The sequence below is a fragment of the Camelus ferus genome, chromosome 1, assembly GCF_009834535.1.
Source record: "Camelus ferus isolate YT-003-E chromosome 1, BCGSAC_Cfer_1.0, whole genome shotgun sequence".
Lineage (NCBI taxonomy): Eukaryota > Metazoa > Chordata > Mammalia > Artiodactyla > Camelidae > Camelus > Camelus ferus.
In genome coordinates, this window is record NC_045696.1 from 235,100 (window position 1) to 254,793 (window position 19,694).

Here is a 19,694-nt window from a genome sequence, read left to right on the forward strand (position 1 = left end):
CATGCGCCGCTATACACGCCCCAAAGTCTGGAGAGGGAAGCCCCCGCCCTCGGCTGCGCAGGCGTGCTCTGCTCGGTCCGTCTGCGAGGTGGTCCTGATGTGGTCCGAGCGCACCGCGGGCAGGCACACCTCGTGGGAGCCGGCAGCGGCGGCGGCGAGCTCCTAGGTTCCGGCTCCGCCCTGGTGGAGGGACGGGGTCGACGGGAGGGGCGAAGCCCGGGAGCCGTCCTGCTCTGGGGACCACAAACCCACCCTGGGGACGGAATGGCTGTTCTCCCGAGCAGGACCCAATTTCTCGTGATTTTCTTGTAGTAATTTAATTAACCTTCCCATCCACACTGTGTAGTCCCTATGTCATTCTTTCCACTTGACAAGTGGAAGCAGAGGGATGGAGTTTTTATTTTACAGAGGAAGTCTGGGATTTAAAGGAAAGTGGAATAGTGTTAGTGCTCCCTGCTGTGCGTGGTCTCCGAAGGTTGTAGGGAGCTGGAGTGGGAAGGGTAGGAGGGAGTCAAACCTTGGGGAAAGGAGGGTGGTGGGCGCCAGGGGCTGGAGGAGAGGACGTGAGGGCGACATACCCACTTTGACCACTTCTGTTTAACGTTGTATGAGAAATCCTGGCCAGCACAAGGAGGCAAGTGTAAAATAAAATTCGTGTTTTATGACAAGACAAGAAAAATTTAAACCTGAAAGTTTTCTCTGCCCTTTGACCTCCTCTCTCCCCACTGTGCACTATGTTTCTGCGTTATTGGTTGACCAGCCTTCCCTTCAGCAGGAACACCTGCTCAACAATAAAGAGCAACGTTCTCCCAGCACCAAGGAGACAAATCCTGAAGAGAGAACATTTTTGATCTCATAAGGGGTCACGATGACCCAGCACTTTGTACTTACAGATCCGTATTATACAAACGACCTGCATCATTTAATGCACAGCCGTTTGTCTGAAAAAAATCCTGTACAACTGTGCTCTGACCTCTAACGGGTGTAACAGTTCTCGGAGCTTTCTGAGAGGCTGTCCCCGGGATATAATCCTCAGTTTGGCTTGAATAAAATTTTTCACTTCTTTCTTAGATCGACTAACTTCTTCATGGACACAACTGAAGCAATGAATAAATACAAAGAAGAACTATTAGAAAGGGAGAAATTAAATTCTATGTATTCCCAGATGATTAGCACGTTTGCATGAAAGCGCTTAAAGAGACTCCAAAACAATCAGTAGGACCCAGTGAGTGAGCATTAGCAACCTTGTGGGACACAAGGTCAACTTGGAGAAATGTGTTCTGTTTATTAGGAGCAAAATGAACTGTTTAGAAAAACCATTTATAATAGCATGGTCGTGGCCGCACCTAACAATATGCCTTTTGAATATAATGTAGGTGCCTGACATTAAGCTTTCCTGCTGAGGCATCTGCTTCAAAGACATCCATCTCAAGCAAGCACACCACCAGCCACAGGACGAGGTGAAGGGTCAGGCCACCCCACCCACTGGTTGACCTAGATATCTGACCCTTTGACGGCTTGCTTTTCCCTTCCTGCTCCTTAATTTCCACTCTTATGTCTTAAATTCACCAATAAAGAGTGAGCCCGAGAACCCCTAGGCCTCACCCTCAGTCCCAATAAAGGCAGAACCTCAGAGGACGAACCCTCCCTCTCCACCAACACCCCCACCAACTGTGGCCCGACCGTGTGGCCCTGGGCCTGTGTGGGCTCTGTGTACCTTCCAGGACATGTGAGTAATAAAACCTGCCTTTCCAAGCCCCCTGATGGTTGTTCCTGAGGTGCGTCTTGCAGTCACAATGAGACCCACCAGAGCTGGTCCAGCCACAACGTTGGCACCGGCAGGGAAGTGTCTGTGCGGGCTGCCACAAATAGTGCCGGCCCAGATGAGGGCGCCAGGAACTTCTAGCTGATAGCATCACTATCTACAGACTGAGTCTGATCCAAAACAAGCATCAACATAAAATGCTAAAGAATAAATTCATGAAAAATGTGTATAAGACTTTTATACTGAAACTAATTTTTAAATGCTGAGAGAAATTTTGCGATCTAAACAAGTGGAGAGAGATCCCATGTTTACATATCAGAAACTCAATATATTTAAGAAGTCAACTCTTCACAAATTGATGGATACAGTCAATAAAATCCCAATCATAATCCCAATATGCTTTTCTTCTAGGAATTGACAAACTCCAAAATTTACAGGGCAATGCTAAGGCCCTAGACTAGCAGAGCAGCCTTAAAAGAGAAGAGCAATGTTGTAAGATGTGTACTCTCTGACTTCAAGAATCATTATAAAGATACAGCAACTGAGACAATGTGTAATTGTCAAAATGATATGCAGAGGGATCAACGGAGCAGAGATCCCAGGAGTAGATCCACAATTTTACAGGCATTGATCTCCAACAAAGCTGCCCAAGCAATCCAACAGTTTGAAGACAGTTTTCTCAAAGGGTGGGCTGCAAGAGCAGGATGTTTGTTTAGAAACAGTGAACCCATGTGCTTGCCTCACACAACGCAAAAGCTTATTTGGAGTAGATCATAAATCTAAATGTAAAACTTTAATGCTAGAAGCAGCAAAAACTCCTTCGATGTAAAAAGCACTAACAACAAAATTAGAAATTGGTAAACTAGACCAGTGGTCAGCAAACATTTGCTGTAACGGGCCAGACAGTAACTGTTTTAAGCTTTGAAAGGCAGTCTCAGTCAGAATCACTCAGCCTTGCTGTTGTGACATGAAAACAGCTGTAGAAAACATGTAAATAGGTGGGTGCAGCTGTGTTTCAATAAAAGTTTTACTTACAAACCCAGACGAAGGGCTTACTCTGTCCATAGATGGCTGGCAGCTGTATTGGACCATCAGAATTGAAGGCTCTGCTCATCAAAAGACACAATTAAGAACAGGCAAAACTTAGCCTGAGAGAAAGTAGTTGCAAAACATTTATCTATCGGAAGATTTGTGTACAAAATATATGACTTCTTAAACCCCAAAACTCAATAGACAAGTAAATAAATAGAAATTCCTTAACAGACACTTCATGAAAGAAGATAATCAGTACATGAAAAAATTCCTCAGTACCATTAATTTTTGGGGAAACGAAAATCAAAACTCCAGTGAGGTATCTTTACAACGTCTTTAAAAAGATGTGTGCTCTCTACCATTGGTAAATAATTTGTGACTAGAGGGTGAACTGTGGTGGCTTTTTTAAACGGCTGTAAATTCTTGGGCACCCTTCCCATCAGGCTCCCTCTCCCTGAATCCAGGTGGGCTGAGTCAGTGCAGCAGGAGGCCAGCAGTGACCTCTGAGGCCAGCTCACAGAAGACCTGTAGCCTCCTCTGGTTCTGCTGGAATGTTTGCTCTTGGGCCCCGCCTTATCGGGGCCCAGTCACTGTGAAAGCACAAGCCACTTGGGGACACCATTCACTGTGCTCCAGGCATCAGTCCCAGCTGAGCCCAGCCTTCAAGTCACCTCTCACCAAGTGCCAGACGTGCGATGGAGAGGGGTGCCAGGTGGTTCCACTCCCATCATTTGGGCCACCTGACTACTCCAGTCTCCCCAGCCGGGCCCCCGACATCATGGAGCTGAACCCAGCTGTCCCACTGTGCCCTGACCACTGGTCTGCAAGAGTAAGGAAGTGGTTGAGATTTTACGCTGGTGGCTGGTGGATGGTGGCAGCAATGGTGCCCGGGACAGAGTTCGGCGCTTTGAAGCAGGTGCTGCCAAAACAGGTGCCTAAAACCTGCCGCATCTGCTTGGGACCAGGTAGGAGCCAAGAGGACTTGGGGGGACTCGGGTGTGGGGACAAGGGCAAGGACAGCAAGGCCATGTCGCTGGAAGCAGAGGAAGGAGGCCTGGCGCTCGATGGGGAGCCGGCGCGGGGCGGCCTGTGTGGACGGGCTGATTACGGGGACCCGGGTGGTGTCACGAGAGTCAGCAGGTGTCTTGTTGCCGCACGTCGCGAGGGATGGTCAGAGAGGGAGGGGCTACAGAAGCAATTATCCAATTTTCAAGCAGAACTTAAAAGAACTATAAAGGAGCCAAGATTGGCTGGGCTCAAAAGTGAAACTATTTCTCCTGCCGAGTCTCTCCCAGCAGAAGAGCCTTCGAGGAAGAGCGAGCTCAGGGCAGAGACTGCATGCATAGCATGCTGGGCTGTGGTCTCAGAGAAGAAGTAAGACGAGATGGGACTGAAAAGCCCTCCAAGACTCTGAAAGGCTCTAACTGGTGCCTTGCTCAAATGGGCAGAGGCCTCCCATGTGCCTTATATGTGATGCTCTCGTGTCAACTGGCCTTCCAGAGCCCAGGCCATTGGTCTTGGGAGTCTCCTGGGGGCCACGTAGAAAAGGGCCTGTTTCAAAGGGATTCGGGTGTAGGCTTTGTCAAATGGAGTGAACACTAGTGAAGTTCATAGAAAAGACACAGTTATTAGGAGAATTGTACTGGCAGAGTTGACACCAGCATGGCCCAGAAGAACCAGTGACATGACACAATGGAAAGAGGACCCCGAGATCTGACAGGCAGGCAGTAGGCGACACACACAGGCTACTTTTTACAGAAAAGGAAGACTGAGTCATAGCGTGGAATGAAGATTATGGGGGCAAAGTCCACGGAGAATCCTTCCCAGGCACTGCCAGGCCCTCGTGAGGGACAGTGGCGTGTGCTGGGTGGGACACGCTACTCTGAGCCTCCCACTGCCCCTCCAGAGGAGAATGTCTCATTGTGGCCCTCCTGTCCCCATCCCCACTCTGGATGTGTGGTGGGCGGACAGACTCAGGTAACTTGCCTCCTAGGTCACAGTCTTCCTGCTGAGAAGGAAACACACTCCAGAAGCTGTCCCTGAAGAATCCTGTGAGCCCACGGAGGCTCACCTGCACACAACCTGATGTAGGTGACAAGGTCCTGGGATTCCAGCCACCACCCGGGGATGAGGCTGGGTGGGTCTAGGAGAGTCTCCTGTGCTGGTACTTGCAGTTTGGCCAGAGGGCTGGCCTCAGCAATGCCGCTTTTCCCACACGCTCTTCCCCACTGTAGCCTTGCCAGCCCCCCACCAGGAGGGGACATCTGATCTCGCCCCTTGGTTCTGGGCTGGCCTTGCACCTGGAGTGGAAAATGGCACGAGGGATCCGGCACGACCTCTGAGACAAGCTCAGAAGAGACCAGGCTATGTCCACGGGTCCTGTTGGGACGCTCCCTCCTTCCGGCCCGAGAAGCTGACCGTCCAGAGACGGCCCTGTGCGTGGGTGATACACGCACAAGAACTTTGCCCGCTTATTCAGCTTTACTATGGGGGCTCCGTTAAGTTTAAATTTCCAAAAACTTATCCTTCCCATGATTTTATCTAAGTATTCTCTACATTTTTATTTATGGTAGCACTCAGTTGTACAATTAGATAATGAATATGCCTGTGTACATATTTCAGTTGTACTAAAGTTTTAAATATAGGGCCAATTCTCCCCCGTGTCTTTAACTTTTTGTTTTCAAAAAGCAAAAAATATAATTGTCCTCCAGTAGGAAAACTGCTAGGCATTAGCCTGCTAGACTTACCTGCTCTTGTCTTTAACAGTCTCTATTTTGTTTGGAAAACTGTTTGTTTAAATCTCTAAATAAGATCACTCACTCCCACCTCCTGGATCATTCTTGCTGGAGATGGTTCAATTCCACAGTTATTTATAAAACAAGGTACAGGAATCCTCATTACTGAATAATTTTAACAATCTACTGAGTAGGTTTGTGTTGTTGACCACTTGGCTTCATATGGTTGAATCCTGTGTGCTGTGCTGGGCGCTCCGTGGAACAAGGACACACAGATGTGTGGTGCTTACAAGGTAGTTACACAAAAAAACGTTCTTGAGTGAAAAACCAAATAGATTAATCGAGTGATTTTTTTAAACTTTAAACCTGATATGTTTTTATGGCCAATTTCTAAGAGTCCTTAGAAGTTATAAAAAGTATAATCAGATAAGTATTTGTGCAGAGTTCTGCCAAAGGGAAGCACCGCAGAGCTTGCTCTGGGTGCCTGTCCAGCTTCAGCCTGACATGTCCCCTCGCGTCCCTGGACACACGCAGAAAGCGAGGCTGAAGCAGCAGCTTCGTGTGGGGCAAGCTGCTGTGCTCCAACCTCCAGCTCCTTCTCAAAATTTGGAGGAAAAAAAAAAAAAAAAAGCTCAAAAACAAAAACAGAAACAAAAGCCCTCTTGTCTCGAGCTGGGCCCTGAGGTCGCCATGGATCCAAAGCAAACCCAGCGCCGCCGCGGCTGCCAGCTCTGCTCACGCTGGCTTCCCCCCTGGATGGAGCTCTGACTTTGGAATGACTGGGTGGAAAACAAATGGATTCATGGAATTTGATGTGGGATAAAAATAATAGAACGTGATACCCTTGAACATGGATGTTCCAGCATGACTGGCCAAACTGGGGCCTCCTGGATTCGAAGTTTTCTAAATTAGCCAGTGAGCTCAGTCTGCACTTTGGGGCCCTGAAAATCTGGCTCAGAAAGCAGCCCCTGCCCTCCCTTCTCTGCCGTTCTTTGCTGGGTTTTGCCTGCCTTCTGCACCAGGGATTCACCCGACAGTTGCAGTTCTTTCCATAGACAGGAAAGGTGACTTTTTGGATGATAATGACCGTTAATCCGGTGCAGTAGGCCCATTACACTATAGATGTGTGTGTGCACACAGATTTCACTTTCTCCTCCAACAACCTTCAGGGGACATGGTTTCCCTCTTTCACAGAGGCTGAGGAAGTTTAAGTCGTTTGCCAAAGTTCTCTCCACAGAAACGGGATTTGAACCCAGCTCCAGACTTCAGACCCAGCCTGGCCCATGGCCTGTGGCTGGTCGTGAGCAGCTCCCTCTAGACTAGGAAAGGCAATTAATTCTCATCTCCTTGGCACTTGCGTTCACTACAACAGAAGCCTTTTGTCCCTCTCCCACGTCCCCTCAGAACACAGGCACCCTTTCTCCCCAGGGACATGGGTCACTGTGACCCACCTCGTGAGCAGCTTGGTGGTGGATGGCACTGTCTTTTGTGCAAGAGAACAATATTGCTGCCCAAGGCCGTCCCTCCTGGAAGACTCAGGCTGGACTGACTCTTCTCCCCCAGAGCAGGCTCAGCAGGGCTTGGGTCTGGTTACTGAGCTGCTCAGTATGGTCCCACTGAGAATCTGATTGCTGTGACCCCTGTGGAAGTCTTTCCCTTTGGAGACTAAGATTTCCAAACCATCACAAAGTTGCCAGCACAGGAAACAGAAACTCTGCAGGGAGATTATAAAGTGTGCTGGCGAGAGGCACACTGGCACTTCCAGATTCCCAGCCCCAGGCGTTCTGGCTGTGGGGGGCACAGCACCACGTAATGGTCCCTAATTCAAAGCATCCTGCATGACAGAACCCCGTCATTTCAGGGTGCTGCCTCCCCTCTGGTGCCATAGCCAACCCTTCAAGAAGCTACTCCAACTTTCCCAGGGGTCAGCCACTTCTGAGTGACAGGATCTGTGACAAGACTGGTCGAGCTCCTGGACCAGACGCCACTGTCACGATGGGTGAGGCTCCGTCAGGTCACGTGCACTGGTGCTGGCAGAAGCAGTGCAAGCAGGGAAGTCAAATCCATACCAAGAATACGTATCTCTTCTGGTGAGGACAGATGTCTGCCTTTCTATGATGGAAGAGGTTCAGTGTAACCAAGCTGCCGCCACGCGTCTGGCTGGTCACCACAGGACTCAGCACCGGTCTGGGCTGCAGGCAGGTGAGGCACTGGGTAGTGACAGCAGCTGGGTCAGCTTTGGTGAGGGCGTGCATGTTGCTGAGCCCCACACGGCCACTCTGTTCACGGACACATCGAGTGAGCCCTGGAGCTGGCTGACACCTACAGGCCCATCATTTTCCACCTGATTACTAAGGGCCTATTCTGCGCTGCACACGTGGAACAGAAACTTATTCATGACTCTGCTCTTTCAGAGAAGTCCGTCCACAGGCCTCTTCCAGAGCCTTCCTCATCGCCAGTTTTCCAATCCTGCTCCTTCCAAGTTGTTGGCCAACCAAATCATTACAGCCCCCATGAGTAAACACAGGTCCTCAATCTGGCCTCTTCTCACTCCAGACGCAGGGAACAGCCAAGTGAGCTGCTGGAAGTGCTGCCCGTGGGAAGGTTTCCATCACCACGCCCTTCAGGGCAAACCCTTGAGTAGGGCTGTGCTGCTGCTTCTGCTCCCTTCAGGGTGGTCCCAGCACGTCACGCAGACCCACCCATAAAGCAGCCTCACGTTTGTTCTTCTGCAGCCAACTGGTTATAAGAAACAGCCCAGGAGGCAACAGACAAGGATCGGGAGGGGAGGCAATGCAACAAGGGCCGGTGTCCAAGGAGTCTGAGCACCTGCTCATGTCTCCCGTGCTCTCCATGTGATGGTACACTGCTGGGACACGCACCCAACTCCATGGCCAGGTGGGTGGGACAGCACTTGAGCTGCAGAGTCTCCTGATGCCCTAGGTTAAGTGTTGAGTCTCCATTAAGGCCCAGCAGCAAGCCAGAAGCTGTTCTCCAAATGAGAATCATTAGCACCAGAGAGCACACAGACTTTCCGAAATCCTGTGCCAGAATCCCCCACGGGAGCTCACCAGAGGGTCCATGCTGCAGCCCCCATGCCACAGACACTCTGAACACCATCGGATCTGCCAGATCCTGAAAACCAACAGTAAAGCAGCTCATACTGCAGCCAAACATGCTCTGGTCTCCACTTGAAACTGCCGGCGTCATGGGGTGACAGTACATGCAAACGTGGTATATGTAGCACGTCAAACTCCCAAACCCCACTGAAAGCTGGGCTTCTCCTCCTGGCGAGCAGTGCAGCATGCAGCGACTTGTCTTTCACTTAAAGGAGATATTTCAGTGTGTTCAGAGCCACTGAGTCCCCAGAAACTTCACTGAGGCGGTGGGCCGCACATTTCATGGGGTTTATCTCCTGCTCTCTAGTTTTTGTCTGTCTTACTAAGGCACCTGAAGTACCTGCCCCTTCCTTCTGACCGGACCTAGTCAGAACACTCTCATCAAAGGAGTGGACCACACCATCCAGATCCTGCAGACAATATCTGGGGCAGGTGTCCCTGGGGTGACACTGAGGGCGTACCTTTGGCCCTGCCAGGTAAAAGCAAGTTGCTCCTGGTGGTCCTTGAAAATTGGTTTCAAGAAAAAGGCATTAGTCAGTCAATGGCTGCACACAATGTCCCGGGGGCGTGTCACCATTCTCTGGTGGAGACACCAAAGTGTCCACAGCCATTCTCCAAGATCCAGCAGCTACTGCACCAGACAAATGGCAAGTTAAATGGGTTCGTGTTAAGTTCTGTCTGCTACATCAACCTTTGATGGTGGGACTAATCTCCTGGGGACAGCACTGCTTCTGGTTTACTAGAAGGGGTTGAGGGGGTCCCAGGAGCATAGCCTGGAAATAGCACTGGACTGGGAGCCGCGGGCTTGAGCTGACCAGCCTGGTCCCCAGCCTGTCCCCACACCCCATAAGGTGGGCCCTACTGCCTCAGCTGCCCTGTAGTCAGAATGGGCTTGCCCTGAGAAGCACAGAACCCACCTCCCTCTGAGGAAGGATCAGCTGGGCTCAGGGGGGCGTCGCACACGTGCCAGGCACCAGCACTGCGGCAGTGCCACCTCTGCAGGCCTTAGCCTGGACTCTGGACTTGGCCCTCAGTGTTCACAAAGAAAGCTTCAGCCTTCTCCCACAGGGGTAAAAACATAGTTTGGAATCCACTCATCCAACTACTGCATGCCTGAGTGTGGGGCTTGCCCTCTGGGCACAAACATCAGCGTCGGGGACAGCTGAGTGCAGGCTGTGCTCCAACCCCATTCCAGGGCTCACAGGGTGGGAAAGGGCTGCCCATCAAGGTGAGAGGGGTTTTCAAGGGCTGGGGGCCCCCAGGGTGGCATCCTGAGATACAGGCTGTAAGCTGACGCTAATTCCTGGGGCCACACACTAGTCAAAGCAGGAATTTGTGGTGGTCAGGTGACAGTCTCAGCCAACTCACAGGGCTCCGGGGTGTACAGATTCTCCCCGGAGCTGTTTTCTCAGCTCCAGACAAACGTGCCCACTGCTGCACCCCTCACCGTCTCCCTCTGTTTGGGGGGAGGACCATTATGTAGGGAAAGCTGGTGCCAGTCTCTACAAGACAACTGTGAGCACAGACTTCATTGTGTGCTGATTCCTCTGCAGCCGTGGCGAACCGAGTCAGCAGAAGGGACTGGTTCTGGCTCAGACGGCCTTGGATGAGTCTGGGGCCAATGTGCTTTGCACAGTTTCTCTAAAGAAGGCCTGAAGGGTGCCACTGAAGACGGCTCCAGAAATGTGGTTTTTCTTGGCTGGTTGTGGGGCCTCAGTGAGCCCCCCCTCCCACCTGCGCCTCTCGTAAAACAGGGCATTTGGACGGAATGTGACTGGGGCACTGTCCAACCCTGACAGCCTGCCGCCAGTCACCCCAGGGGAGCGGGAGGCCTTGGAGTGCGTCTGGCATGTGTCCTCGATCATATTAAACACAGATTTCCCCCCTAAAAGCAATAAGTGTATATTTTGCCCCACATTTCCGTCCCTGCAGACGCTGGGCTCAGTGGCCTACCTCAGAGTACTGGTGTCCACGGGTGTCCACGGGTGTCCTGCCTGTGAGTGGGACCAGATCGGGGAGAAGCTCAGGGCCTCCCCACAGCGGGCCCTAAATCCCCCGCATTCAGTCTGCTCTCGCTGCACATTTGCTTTGTGGGAATCGATCAATCATTTCTCCCCTCTCCCCACCCCCATCCTCGCCTTTAGAGGAACATCAGTATTCACGTACACACTTAAAAACAGCACAAAAAGCTGACTCCCCGCTTCCTGCCCCACAAGCCTTTTCTTCCTTGGCCCAAGTGCAGGCCTGGCTCCCCGCGAGCCCCCGGGTGGCGCGGTCAATGCTGCCCAGTGTGCGGCTCCCGCCCCTGGCCCCACTCCCGCCCCGTTGGCCGGCGGGGCTGCAGAGGAACGTGCGGCTCCGCCCCCGCCGGAGGATAAGGGTCTGCCCCGCGCCCCGGACCCGCTCCCTGGACCCGCTCCCTGGACCCGCCCCCGGACCCGCCCCCGGACCCCATTGGCCGGCGGGGCTGCAGAGGGCGCGCGGCTCCGCCCCCGCCGGAGGATAAGAGGCTGCCCCGCCCCCGGCCCCGCAGGAGCAGACGCCGTAGCCTCGAGGAGAGAGGAGCATCAGCCCGACTGCAGACGTGAGGACACTCCGGGGACACACTCCCACCTCTTGGGGCAGGGGGCCGAGGGGGCGGGGGCGGGAACCGGGTGGTCGTCTTAAACCCCCTGAGGCTAACTGGCTGCGTTTGGAAAGCATGCCTCTTGTTACTGCTCTGGACCCGGCTGCCTGGAGCGCGCCTGCTCGCAGCGCCGGAGCCGGGCAGCCTCGGGCCGGGAGTCCGGGTTTCCCCGGAGGCGCCGCAGTCCGCCCCTTCGTTAAGGCTGACGCCCGGGCCGGCTCGGTCCCGGCTCGGGAGGACGCTCTCCCGGGCCCAGGAGGCACCCGCCCCCGTTTAAGGCAATTACAGGGCAAGGAAGTTCCAGGCCGAGCCAAGGAGCTGGGGCTTAGGTGGGTTTCCTTCCCCGTCTTACCGCTCCTCGGGGACCGTCCCGTCGTCGTGCGTGGTGTCCCTGCTAAGGAGTTAACGCCCAAAGTCCTCTTGTTTTCAAGTGAAAGGGTAACATGGATGTATTGTTTCCTTTTCTCTTAAGAGACAAGCTTTACACCAACCGTCAATTGGGAAGAATTTAACTGGGAACATTTTTAAAAATTAATTTGTAGTGTGGCTATGAAGAAAATCACATTTTGTGGACTTTTCACACATAATGGAATATAAATTTTATGCCTTTCCTTTTAAAAAATCCCGCTAGTCACACATCACAAGAAATAATGTAGCGTTTCCTTTCACAAATTGTCACGGAGTTTGAGAAACATAAGGATGATGCAAAAGGTTCTTGGGGTTTGTTTTTGGTTTTTGGTCTCTTTAAAAAAATTAATAATTGAAAACTTGAGTTAAAAGGATAAAGTACAAAATGTTAAAAATTTTAATCCATCAGAGTTGTTCTCTCTACATGTGACATATCTGATTTTTAGGGACTTCAGAGCAAAATAATATTGATTATTAATAGGGTGAATTTAGCAAAGATCAGACCAAGGCAAAAATCCTCAATCTTTTTTTCCTTTGGGAAATCAGAAATAAATAAAAATTTAAATATTATATTCCAATGTATTTTTAAGGTGTAAATATATTCAATATGGGAATGGTTTTTCAACATGAGATGTAATTCTTTTATTTATTTTTAACTATGACAGTGCCAAGATTCTTTAATGGTTAGAACTCAAGGCCAGAAGTTGGTAAATTTCTCTGGCTGAGTGTCTCAGTCTTGTGAAACAATTTACAAGCCGTCCTTTGTAAACTGCCTAGTTCTCAGGGTAGAACAGCTGTTTCTTAGGTTGCAGGCCATGGAATAAGGTACAAGTCATGAGGAAAGATGAAGCCTCCTCCTCTGATAAGTGCAGAGAAAAGACGACAATCCTGGTCACTTGAGGCAGCGCCTCCGTGAATGCAAAGTACCTGGCTCTGGCCCAGCCTCCGCCCCACTTCTGTTCTGGCCTCAGGGCCAGGTTGGGGGCGGAAGACATTTTCCTCTACCCTTCTGGGTTCTTCTGGCTGGTCTGAGAATTAAACAGACATGATTCGGGTTAACAGGAAAAACTCAAAGTTTAATAACATGTAAACATGGGAGACCCAGGAGAACTGAGTAACTCACCAAACTGGCTGAAATCCTCACCTTGAATAGCATCCTGAGCTAGACTAAAGAGGAGAGGATTGGGGTTAGTGATTTGGGACTTCAAAGAGGAGAAAAGCAATTCACATGGAGACGGAAAAGCAAATGTTTGGTAAAGCAAAGTATGCTCAGACCCCTAAGAGCTCCAGCGCCACACCTGGCCCACAGCCCCTGTTGACATCTCTGGTGCTCATTCTACTCCTGTAACAGGCCCTCCATCAAAATCTGATTCAGGCAGCTAAGGGCGAGGTCAAAGTTTCCTCCTGAATCTTTTGAGCCTTGGTTATTTTTAGCTCAAAATAATCAGCATGCTAATGAGACATTTATGGTGGCAAATTTTGCTCATCTGCACTGGCTTCATCAGATAACCGTATAATACATGTTTGTTCCTTGATCTTCTTTTTCAAAAAATATTTGCCTCAATTCTACCATATTTATTTTTCCAGTTAAATTTTACAGCTGATGGGTCATGATCCTCATCAATCAAAAAAGTCTCATAAATATTTTTATTAAAAATGAGTTAAGTTTCTGTATTCATTCAAAGGAAAGCAACATTTTTTGACCTTAGTATCTTTTGGAAGGACCTGCACTTTTCTGGCTAAACTTACTCTTGGTCATATGTGTGTGCTGCTGTATAAACAGGACTTTCCCACTATGTTTCCTAAGTGTTTATTGACAGAATGTAGGCATGCCATTGACTTTTGTGTCCTCATTTGGCTCTAGTCACCTTACTTCTTTCTGGTTAATTCTGGTTGCTCCCTGCACTGTCACCTCATCTTGGAGCCCTGCCAGGGCAGAGGGCCTCCCAGGGAGGAGGCAGGAGTCAGTTCCCAAGCCCCCTCACTACTCTGCATCTCTGTTTTGGCTGAAGTTGCCCAGTGGCTGGACCCAACCAGAAGCCAGAGGGCTTGGGAACTGGATGTGGCCCTCAGAGACGGAGAAGGGAGAGGAGGGTGGGAGAGTGGCTCTAGGAGATGGGAGAGCTGCGTAACTCCTGAGAAGGGAGATGAGCCACGGCCATACACCTGTCCTGGGCTGAGGGCTGCACTGGTCATACCTCCACTGCCCGCACTAGACGGGCAAAGGCTTGAGAACCGTCTTTCTTTTTGGGCTCCAGGATGTCTGAGCTGGAGAAGGCCATGGTGGCCCTCATTGACGTCTTCCATCAATATTCCGGAAGGGAGGGTGACAAGCACAAGCTGAAGAAATCTGAGCTCAAGGAGCTCATCAACAATGAACTCTCTCATTTTTTAGAGGTGAGTCTTGCTTTTTAAAACTCCCCTATGCTCTTTGTCCTCCGAGTTGCTTCCAAAAATGTGTTTGCACAGTTGAACCTTCAGTGTGGAGGCTGGCTTAGGTAGACCTCACACTTTCATTTTCATCTGTTTTGTGTCCAGTAGGAGCATGAAGGAGGAACTGCTATCTCAAACACAGAAGTACAGGCTTCAAATAAAACTGACTTTTCTCTGAAAAACCTAAGGATTTGCAGCAATATTGATGACAGAATGGGATGTAAAATATACTCATGACTTATCATGGGCCATAGTGAACATCTAAGCAGACTGTTAAAAATAAGCTTTTGTTCTTAGGAAAAGGACTCTAAGCTTTAGCTCCGTGGTCTGCATCCACCATGGTGATGATAAAGATGCCGTTCACTCAGCAGACACCACTGAGCTCTCACCACGGTCAGTGTCGCGAGAGACACAGCCCCGACTCAGCCTCTGCTTCTGGGGCACCCGCCCGGCTCGTCAGTGCATGGCCACAAGCCACTGACTGAGGGCATGAGAGAGAACCTGGCGTCTCTGAGGCCCTGGGGCCTGGGTTGGGGGGGGCTCCGTGGGGTGAGGACCTTGGAGAGGATCTCAGGAGACTGCCTGAGGGCTCCTGGTGAGCTCCATCTTCCTCACGGGTCCCACCCGGTGGAAGTGTGTCCAGACTCTTCATCGAGGACTCCCTGCCTCACCCCCATTTCCCAGGCCTTGGGTAAGCCACACGTCACCTCTCCTGAATCAGTCTCCTGTCCTCGAGGCCATGAACTGTCCTCCTGCAATCCACCTGGTACCTGACTTCCCTTGGTGTCCAGACCCGAGGTCACTGAAGTAACCAGTCACACGCAGGGCAAATGGCCAGAAGATGAACCAGTGCACTGTGTCTGACCAAGAGCTAATTCCAGGGAATACCCTGGGGCCCTACTGCACAGTGGTGGGGAGTTGCCCTCCTGGCAGGCTGAGTCTCAGTGTTGGACAGGCCCCCGATTCTGGCAGCCAGGCAGCAGCCGCTGTCTGCAGGGCTGGCCCCACCCAACCCCGACACTCCATTTCTGTGAATGGCGCCACCAGCGCAGGGGAAGCAGCCTGCAGGTTTGGGGGGGGGGGTTCCCCTAGTCTGATTCTGAAGCTGTTTCTCAGGCATCCAGGTCCACAAAGTGGCAGCTGCCCCACTCACTTTCACTCACCTTGTCCCACCAGGTCTGCCCCTAACCTAGCAATCAGGAAGTCCCAGATTCTTCTGCAAAAAGGACTGATGTAAGGGTGAGATGAGCCAGTGCCCTGCTCATCACATGTAGCTGCTGTCATTAATTATTGATTTAAAGCACAGGAAAAGCTTAGCATGTGGGAACCACGTTTATAGTAAGATAAGCGATTCACGGTAAGTGTATCAAGGTATCACGAATATTGTTGGCCTGGTTTTGTGAGGCAGTTTCTGTTTGGAGGTGAGTCTATCATGAAACAGCGATTAATCTTTCAGCAGATGCTTATGGGCCCCACCCCGGCCCCGGGGTACCTCAATCTTGTACCCATTTTACATCCAAGGCGGCCGACGCACTTCCCGCGACTCCTTCCAGCCACGCTCCCCTGCGCTGGGGACTGACTGTTCCAAGCAGTCTGCCTTTATGCCCTTCTTCGCGGTCAGCGTTCGTCTGCCCACCACACGCCTGTTCCCCTGAGACTGTCTCACCACTCACCTGGCTCCAAGTTGGGCAGAATGTCAGGAAAAGTCCCAGGACACCTGGAAAGCAGCTCAAGTGACAAAGCCTGTTCCCAAGAGTTATTTCAGCCAAAACTCATTTTCAAAACATGAAAACCCACTGGAAGCCTTCACTGTAGGGCCTTCCACACACAGAAACAATGAAAAACTTGGTGGGGGTGCGGACAAAGGTCATTCTTGCTTTAAAGACATTGCGTATAATATGTTCGGGCCAATTTAGGCCCTGTTCTTCTTTTCTGGGTGTTTCTGTTTTAACACAAACAACCTCAGGTTTTCAGATCTTGGCTGTTCCATTCAGCCTTTTTTAAGCAGCCCAGGCCCCACTGGACATAAAGAAGGTGGCAGAGAAGGCTCGGACTGCCAGAGACTTCTGCCAGCCAGCAGCCTCCTGATCCCAGGAGAAATCTCACCTGGCATTTTGCATTTTATGTCTTAGGTTGTTTCTGATACAAATTACTAAAGCTGGCCAAATTTTAATCATGCTTCGATGGCCCTAAACTTCATTTAGAAACATGCTGGGTGACTTCTCTTCTCTCTCTTAGGAAATCAAAGAGCAGGAGGTTGTGGACAAAGTCATGGAAACACTGGACAACGATGGAGATGGAGAATGTGACTTCCAGGAATTTATGGCTTTTGTTGCCATGGTTACCACTGCCTGCCACGAGTTCTTTGAACACGAGTGAACGGGAGAAAGCAGACAGGCTGTCCCTGTAGCAGAGACAGAGGCCACGCAGGAAGCGGAGAGCAGGGCTTGCAGGACAGTAGGAGCTGAGCTTTCCAGCTGCATTGTTGCTAATTAGGAAGCTTGACTTGCTTTGTGAATGAAGAATTGAAACCTCTTTCCGAGGGCTGTTTTTAACGGTCCCCCATCATTAGTCCTGTGCTGTTAGGCGTACATGTTAGCCGACTGGTCCCAGGGACTCGTGGTAATCAACATTTAGGAAAGTCAATTCTCAGTCACAAAGCACTGCTATCCTGGCTGTGTAGACTCCTAACTCAGAAAAAACAGACTACCTGTCAAAAATGACTACGGGCTAAGCTTCCACTACATTTAAAAATACAAATCTTGGTCTACCATCCTTTGAAAAGGCTGCCCTTCATTAAGCCTGTTCATCATTGGAGCAAATGAAACCTAATGTGATTGGGCCTGACAGTCTGTCCCACCCACCCAAAGAGCATGGTCACATTCAGTCCCCTTTCTTGCAGTGAGCTGTGATCACTGAGTCTGTAGTTAATGCTAAGTCCTAATGGAAAGTATGTCCCATAAAGGAGCAAGTACTGGCATTGTAGCTGTAATCGGAACTGAGAGTCAAACTTCAGTGGGGTTCTCCTGACAGGATCACACTTGTTGGCTCTGCGGGACGTGTGGCAGAGGGAGCTTGGCCGGAGCCCATGGCGGGACTCGACTCTGCCTGGGCGGACAGGAGTGTTCTGCCCTGTCTGCAGAATGACTGGTTACGATGTAAGTGGCTGGACTGTTGGTGAAGGTCATTCCTGACCTGTCTGTGTGCAGACAGGGTCTGCTTGTGACTGTTGGTAAAGTCGGTGAACTTTACGAGCGTTACGCTTTCGTATCCACCAATTCAAATAAATTGTTTCAAATAGTCAAGTTACAAATACTAAAAAAATCACTTTCAGGGAAAGTCAAATTAATCTTGTCATCCACCCTTTTTGTTTTGCTTTTTTTTAAGGACATAGACTTGGAAACTCATAAACCAACAGATTGCTTGTATTTGCTTTGACTGAAAAGCAGTTTAGTAAGTCTCCATGGTCATTAACCGTGAAATAAAAGCTAAATTCCTGCAAAACTGGGGAATGAGTCAAGTTTACGTGGCCTGGCTTTGTCGGAGTTGCTGATGCTGTGTCCCCTAGCCAGGGATGCACGAGGCAGGAGGCTCAGGTGGGGACCGTGGCGGTGGGGGGGGGGTCTGCTGGGGTGGGTCGGAGCCCCGCAGGATAACCTTCCCTGTCATTAGTGCCCACCGCCTCCTGCCAGGAACTTGTGGCCTGGTGGGCCTCATGTGACCTTTTCTAGACCAATCGCCAGGGAGGGGAACTATGATTGGCTCTGACAGTCACATGCCTGCCCGCAGGCAGGACTGCGTCAGAGACTGGAAGTGGCTGGGGGTGGGCGTGGTGGAAGCCTGTGCTCGTGGACTGACTGGGCTTGATTCCAGCTTGGCGTTGCTCCTGGGCCCGGCCTGGGCCAGTCGCTGTGGGCGTTGGGAGGGTCAGTTCTGCGCTGGTGGGTGTTGTCCCACAGGCCTGACCACCCAGACGTTTGGGGAGAGGAGGTTAGCGGTTGTTTCCCTGTCACAACCCTTGCTGGCCCACCCTGGCCCCTCCCCAAGGCTTGCAGGCCCCCCAACAGCCTCAGAGGGAAGGAGGAGCCGACACTGGGCAGGATGGAGGGGGCAGGTCTCTGGGGGAGCAGGCCCTGGAAGAGGCCAGCAGGGAGTGCGGTGGGCTTGGACAGGTGAGACTCAGACCTGAGCTCCACACCCTAAGGGCTTCCAGAGACCCTCTCGTGCAAAGCCCAAGGTGGGAAGCAGAGGTGGGAGCAGCCTGGGTTCCCTGAGAGCTGTGGCTGCAGGGGTTGAGAGAGAGGTGGGCCCAGTGGGGGTTGTTAGAGCAAGTGGACTGGGGTTCAAGGCAGCTTCCCACAGGACTCCCAGTCTGTGGACCAGGCTAGGGGCTGCCCTCTGTTGCTGCTGCTGTCTTGAAATTCTTGGAAACTTTTTGGGGAGGAGCATGGCATTTCGTCCTGCACTGGGTCATTTAAATTATGGAGCTGGTCCTGGGCACTGGGCAATGGTGGAGATAAAAATCCTGCATGGCTCTTGTGGGTACAAAAGCCCCTCTGTGCCCTCTGTTTCTTGTTTGAAGGAAAGGACTTTGGTCTCCTAGGCTTTCCCTGAGTTGCACGGGGCAGGCACGAGCAGTTGCTAATTAGAGAAGTGAGGGAACGCAGACACACGTGAAAAGCAGTCAAAGAACGATAGTGCAGGCATGAAGCAGGCTCACAGGGCTCAGTTCCTTCTCAAGGGAGACACATAACAGTCTGTCACGTATCTTCCAGTTGTTCTGCAGAAACTAAGGACCCCCCCACCCCTGCCAGCAAAGGATGGTGACTACATACTGACACCAGCATGCAGACCCCAGACTGACTAGAACCGAAAGTTTGAGATTGATTCCTGAAACGTCACCCTGTTACCTCAACACCAACCAATCAGAAGAAAGTCATGCACCCTGTAGCTCTCACCCTAAATTTGCCTTTAAAAATCCCTCCCTGGAAGCTATCAAGGAGTTCGGGTCTTTTGAGCACGAGCTGCCCATTCTCCTTGCTGGGTGCCTGCAAGTAAATGCTGTGCTTTCCTTCACCACAACCGGGGGTCAGTACATCGACTTTGCTGCACAGCAGGTGAGCAGACCCAAGTTTGGTTAGTAACAGGTGATGAAATAAAATTTATATTTTAGGGCAGGACAAGAAAAGTTAAACTTAAAATTCTGTGTCTGTTTGGGCCCTTCCCTCCCTCTCTCGTGTGCATCTGTGTCACACGTTGGCCAGAGCTCCTCAGTGGGGGCCCCTGCTCCACCACAAAGATCATTTTTTCCTTTGTTCTGAGGCTAGCATTGTAACTTCTTAAAAGAATAGGGCTCTTTCCCTGCTCTGCAGGGGGTTGTGGTGACCTGCTGCTCGCTTTGCACATGCTCACCTGCACCATGTATCCTGGTGAACTTTGTATAAAATAGTGTGTCATTTTGACGTATGATCCTTTGTGTCAAAATTGTATAATATGACTACGCCTTCGACTTCTAACAGGCAGAAGAGTTCTGAAAGCTTTCTGAGAATCTGTCTCCTGAGTTATAACCCTCAGTC

At 50.9% G+C, this 19,694-nt stretch overlaps 1 protein-coding gene across 1 annotated transcript; it reads left to right on the top strand.

Moving 5' to 3' along the window:
• The first annotated feature begins 11,089 nt into the window (after positions 1-11,089).
• Positions 11,090-17,626, top strand: S100B (S100 calcium binding protein B). Its single transcript, XM_032485442.1, has 3 exons — positions 11,090-11,235; positions 13,944-14,082; positions 16,357-17,626. Exons 2-3 carry the CDS (start codon positions 13,945-13,947, stop codon positions 16,495-16,497), a joined length of 279 nt encoding a protein of 92 aa, XP_032341333.1. The 5' UTR covers positions 11,090-11,235; position 13,944; the 3' UTR covers positions 16,498-17,626.
• Positions 17,627-19,694: the final 2,068 nt, after the last annotated feature.

What these genes read in the sequence shown, in the direction of transcription:
- S100B (XM_032485442.1), top strand. Translation starts at nt 13,945, where the DNA reads ATGTCTGAGCTGGAGAAGGCCATGGTGGCCCTCATTGACGTCTTCCAT. An exon ending in AACTCTCTCATTTTTTAGAG is followed by an intron (nt 14,083 to 16,356) that starts GTGAGTCTTGCT and finishes TCTCTCTCTTAG; the next exon opens with GAAATCAAAGAGCAGGAGGT.